This window comes from Calidris pugnax, unplaced genomic scaffold (genome assembly GCF_001431845.1).
Source record: "Calidris pugnax isolate Ruff unplaced genomic scaffold, ASM143184v1 scaffold208, whole genome shotgun sequence".
Lineage (NCBI taxonomy): Eukaryota > Metazoa > Chordata > Aves > Charadriiformes > Scolopacidae > Calidris > Calidris pugnax.
Genome location: NW_015090967.1, coordinates 2,733,808 through 2,739,435, shown reverse-complemented (window position 1 = coordinate 2,739,435; position 5,628 = coordinate 2,733,808). Strand labels below are relative to the sequence as shown.

Here is a 5,628-nt window from a genome sequence, read left to right as displayed (position 1 = left end):
AATGTAAAACTTCCATTAGGGAAGCAATTTGTGTCATTTTAAGGGTGTTAGACATAAAATTGTGCATGTGTTTAGCTCTAGTCTTACACTGCTGTAATGAATACATATATAGCTAGATTACCTTTTAAGGGCATATCTTTTTTGCATGGAATCGAAGATCAGATAATAATCTTTCTAGAATAATGATCTTTTGGGTCTACTTGAAAATACAGCTGTGCTTTGTAAACTTACTTCCTCTTTTCATTCTAGGTTAGAGTGGTCTGTGCTTCAGCCACAGGCAGAGAAATAAACAGCAATCTGTGCTGCAGCTTCATATCACTCAGTTACCTCTTTCAGTCATTACTTTTAATGAACTGTTTGTTTCTGAATTAAGCAATAAAGATAGTTGATTAGGGGAGGCTGTGTCCCAAATCACGCAATGTTACTGTTAATGCTTTGCTCAGTGAAATAATCAATAAACTGGCTGAGGAAGAACAATTTGTTATTATTAAAAAAAAAACCCCAAAACAACCCACAAACCAACAAACCAAAAACCAAACAAAAAAAACCCCAACCACCCCCTCCCTCACTGTCCAACCTGATGGACTAAGTCAAGTGTAACTGTTCAGTGAGCAGGAGTGGACAACTGATCTGTTCACGCAGATACGACAATAAAACACCTGTCACGGCTCTGTCTCTGTAAGAAATCTGGAAGGGACCATCTTCTGTTTTCACCCTCTCTAATGTTTGAGACATCCAGGATGGCATCTCCAGCTCTTCATGGAGAGGGAGCCATGTAACAAACTATTTTGCAAGAGGAAAGAAAAACTTCTGTGTGTCTGGGAGGTACAATGAGCGTGAAGAAGTTTACCTGTTTAAATCAGTAGAAGGATAAGCTCATATATAATGATTACAGTTTGGAAAAAAATGTTTGTGTATAATTTATGGAAATAGCTGTAGCAGTATTTAATATTTTTCTTGAACTAAATGGATTTTTAAGTTGATTTCATGATGATTGTAATATGTTATGTGTTTACCTTCTACAGCTGTAATTTTGCAAAAGTGGTACATCTCCACGGCCATTTTTTCCAAAGTAATAAACATTCCCACTAAGTAAAAAGACCTGGTCCCATGTTGTGCATTTTATATACCACTCTGTTCTTACTCTTTTTGTTTTAGATAGGTGATAAGGGATTCAGAAAACCCCAAAACAACCCACAAACCAACAAACCAAAAACCAAACAAAAAAAACCCCAACCACCCCCTCCCTCACTGTCCAACCTGATGGACTAAGTCAAGTGTAACTGTTCAGTGAGCAGGAGTGGACAACTGATCTGTTCACGCAGATACGACAATAAAACACCTGTCACGGCTCTGTCTCTGTAAGAAATCTGGAAGGGACCATCTTCTGTTTTCACCCTCTCTAATGTTTGAGACATCCAGGATGGCATCTCCAGCTCTTCATGGAGAGGGAGCCATGTAACAAACTATTTTGCAAGAGGAAAGAAAAACTTCTGTGTGTCTGGGAGGTACAATGAGCGTGAAGAAGTTTACCTGTTTAAATCAGTAGAAGGATAAGCTCATATATAATGATTACAGTTTGGAAAAAAATGTTTGTGTATAATTTATGGAAATAGCTGTAGCAGTATTTAATATTTTTCTTGAACTAAATGGATTTTTAAGTTGATTTCATGATGATTGTAATATGTTATGTGTTTACCTTCTACAGCTGTAATTTTGCAAAAGTGGTACATCTCCACGGCCATTTTTTCCAAAGTAATAAACATTCCCACTAAGTAAAAAGACCTGGTCCCATGTTGTGCATTTTATATACCACTCTGTTCTTACTCTTTTTGTTTTAGACTGTCATAGGTGATAAGGGATTCATTTTTGCTTCACACTGCCAGTACGTCCTCTCCAAGGTGGCTTAAGCAATGTCAGGGCATCCAAGGGGTTTGCTCATGTGAATAATTCTGCTCAGCTTGATTTATGGCTTTCTAAAGCCTCCCAAATACCTGTGTTCTGAACACAAAATAGTATCATAAATCTGTGCAGAGTGACTACCAGACTGGGAATGAAGCCGACCACAAAGCAATGGGTGCAACAACAGAACAAAAATACAGAGCCAGGTGCAGACTGAAAAAAGCAGTTTATCTGACCTAAGACATAATCACCTGCAGAGAATTGCCTTTGCAATGACATATGTTGGCACAGGAGGCTGGGGAGACAGCAAAACGATAGATCAAGACTAGCTTTTATCAAAATAAAATCAAATGCAGGAGCCAGACTTCCCAGTATACTGTGATAGTCCTAAGCTCCTCTATTACACAGCTAGGGAAAGCAAGTATTTTTTGTCTTCTCTATTCATTCTCTTCCCATCTAACATCAGAATTCAGTCCTGTGCTCTACTGGCATTGATAATAGTTGCTCAGTTAGTAATTTTGTCCAAGTATCCAACCTGTTCCCATTTAAGTATTTGTATTCACACAGCACTTACAGTGTCTAATTGAGATCAAGGCCTTGTTTAATTAGCAGTGTGTATGCATTAAAATGCACATAGGTGTATAAATGCATATACACTTTTTTTAATACATATATATATGCACATGCACATCTGTCCTTTGAGTCTAAATGGTCAAGAGAAATAAAGGTGAGGACAAAGAAAATATTTTCCCTGAATGAAAATAGGTAAAAAAAGCTTAACTGCATTGTGGAATTATAAACCATGCTGAAGGATGACAGGAGTATTCAGCAGGTCCTGGCCCATCACAGCGTTATTTTATTTCAACGTGTTCTTCCACTGATAAAATATTAAGAAACTAAGGATATTTCTGAACCAACTTCTTTTAAATTCTCATGATACTTCCTGTAGAATTTTTGAGGTAGAGATAATCTAAGATAGATAATCTAAGATATACATAACATTCTAATATCCAGCTGAAATAAAAAAAAAGGTTGCCAAAAAAAAGACAATGAAGTCATAAAGCAGAAAATGAAAGTGGTGTCAAAAGCATACACAAGGGGGAAAACCTTAAAAACCAAAAAATGATGAAAGAAAACTTCTCCTACAGAATAATTAAATTTGAAGATTTTGAAGAAACAGGAGACCACGAATGATCTTCAAGCACCCCAGCCTGTCTCTCAGAGTTCGTACGCAGTGAAGGAGGAACGTGAGAGCTTATCATGAATGATTTTGGCTTGATACTAATCAGCCTCATATTGTGCACCACCACTATCTCCAGTCTTCAGTGTAATCATCTTCCTTTACAGCAAAGAAAAGTGATTGAGAACAGCTTGCAACTTTTGGACAAAATGGGCAAAAAGTTTCCTCAGCAATGTCTAAGAGAGAAAATGTCCTTCCGATTTCCTGAGCAGGTTCTAAAGCTGGGACAGAGAGAAGCTGTCAAAATGGCCATTGAAGAAATCTTCCATCATATCTTCTATATCTTTAGCAAAAATCTGACTCTAGCTGCTTGGGATGGGACAGCTCTAGAACAATTCCAAAATGGACTTTATCAGCAAATTGAGCAGTTGGAGACATGTGTAATCAAGAAGCAAACCCACTATTTCCAGAATAAAGAAGTCAACAGGCTGAAACTGAAAAAGTACTTCCAAAAAATAGACTGTTTTCTTAAAGACAAACGACACAACCTGTGCTCCTGGGAGATCAGCCGTGCAGAAATGAGGAGATGTCTTCAGTTGATAGATAAGGTCGTAAGGAGGCTTAACAACTAAGGTACAAAGATTTTGACCTGACATAACTTAGCTTTAAAAGTAATTATTACTCATTCTATGATCTGTCTTGTAGCTGTGCTTCTAGTTAATTTTGATCATATTTAAATAATTACATTGCTGAAGTTTATTTTTGCAAATGTAATGCATTACTCGATGTAAGTAAGTTTTTCTCTTGATAAGCAAAGTGTCTACAGTAGCTATAAATTAACCTATATGACTTTTCAGTGAGGGTTATTCCATTGGAAGGGATTGTAGTCTTTTATGATAAATAGTGGCATCCTATGGTGTTTTCTGCTGAGAAAATGTGCTGATACTTTCCATCTCTATTTCACCTTCATATAGAGAATCATATATTTGAATGGACTCCACATCCTTCACCTTACAGGAATTACTAGATTTGTACTGATTGAGTCTGCATCAAAAATAAAGTACATACGTTTATTTTAGTGGTCCTGTCTTAGGCTGAGACCATTCATTATTCTTTCAAAGCCTTGTATGCTTTTATCCAGGAGTGTATTTTCTTTTTACATTTGAGTCATTCTAACATTTGCTTTGTTGAAAGACGTAAAGCAACTCTAGAAGGATTTATCTACATAGGATATTGTTTGCAGTAGCTATGGCTTCTCCAATAACTTCTCAGTTGGACATTGTTACTTTTAATTGAAATGTCTTTGCCTCCTCTAACTATCTGAGGGAAAGGCGCTTTTTTTTTTCCTTCCTGAGGTATTTAACTTTTTTCATAAGCTTATTTGAAATAACTTCTCTACATAAGAGTGCCCTAAAGCCACATCCGCCAGTGGCACATCCTGCTTATTCAGGGACGAATTCATCCTGGCTACCTCAATCTCAAACTTCACCATTCAGTGCTGTGTTTTATTGCTGCATGAAATTTTCTGCCGCTTTCCCTTTGCTCACAAATCGACCCACAGAAACATATAGCCCAGGGTATTCCAATAATTTCCCCTCCAAATCACACAGCCTTGAGTAATAATTGCAATATAATAAAGTTCTTTAAAACTACTTGCAATGGACTGGGCAAAAATCCACTAATGGCTTTGAGATCAAGCCCAGAGTTTCCCTTGGGAAATTGTCCCTGGGTAACTCCATTTCAAATGGCTGTGTTTTCCCTAGTCGCTTGCTGTATGTTAGTAAGGGGGAAAACAGAGTTATATCCAGGCTCTAATTAATACTGGTAAAAATTTGGTAAAATAAACATCAATTTCCAAAAAAAAAAAGCTATTTTCTCTTGCCAAGGCTGATACACATTTGGCACAGGCTTCTGGGTCTGGCATAAAGAAGCAAAGGAGAGAGAGCATGTTTGTGGCTCCCAAGAAAGGGTGATGTTAGTCCCAGAGAGCTGAAATTGCTAGAGGTTGGTTTAAGCATCAGCTGAGGAGCCTCTTTCAAGCTTTCCCTGATCTCCGGCCATTCAGAAGAGTATCATTCAAAGGGGTGATAATAAAAAGGAATGTCTGAACAAAAAATTGCCCGGTAAGAACAATAGCAATGGTACACCAGATCTCAAGTACCGTATGTATGACCCGGGTCTCTTTTGCAGGGTGTAGATACCGTCCTCTCTGCCACTTACGGATGCAAGCTAAAGAAGTGACGAGAGACACAGCAGTAGCAGGTCTGAAAAACCAGGTAACAGCTTCACCTTGATCCAGAACCACAGAAAAGACCAAAGAAACAGAGCGAAGTATCAGCGCCATTTTTCTGCCTGCCATAGATGTTACAGCAAAATACAAACACAAGACATGTACACAAAAAAGTGTATTTGTTGGTCTTTTTAACTAACAGCACTTGAAATGCCTTGCGAGACTGTTTCAAATCTAATTTCTGCTGCTTGTTGGGTTTTTGCACTTCTTCAAGCCTGTATAATAAAAGGACAATCAGCCTACTTCCCTTTCTGGT

General features: G+C 37.8%; 1 protein-coding gene across 1 annotated transcript; it reads left to right on the top strand.

The window, feature by feature from the left end:
- Positions 1 to 3,162: 3,162 nt before the first annotated feature.
- LOC106894094 (interferon kappa-like) lies at positions 3,163 to 3,714 on the top strand. The gene has a single exon (XM_014952585.1). It carries the CDS (start codon positions 3,163 to 3,165, stop codon positions 3,712 to 3,714), a length of 552 nt encoding a protein of 183 aa, XP_014808071.1.
- The last annotated feature ends 1,914 nt before the right edge of the window (positions 3,715 to 5,628 follow it).

Bases quoted from the DNA above. Each gene is read 5' to 3' on its own strand.
- LOC106894094 (XM_014952585.1), top strand. From the start codon at position 3,163: ATGAATGATTTTGGCTTGATACTAATCAGCCTCATATTGTGCACCACC.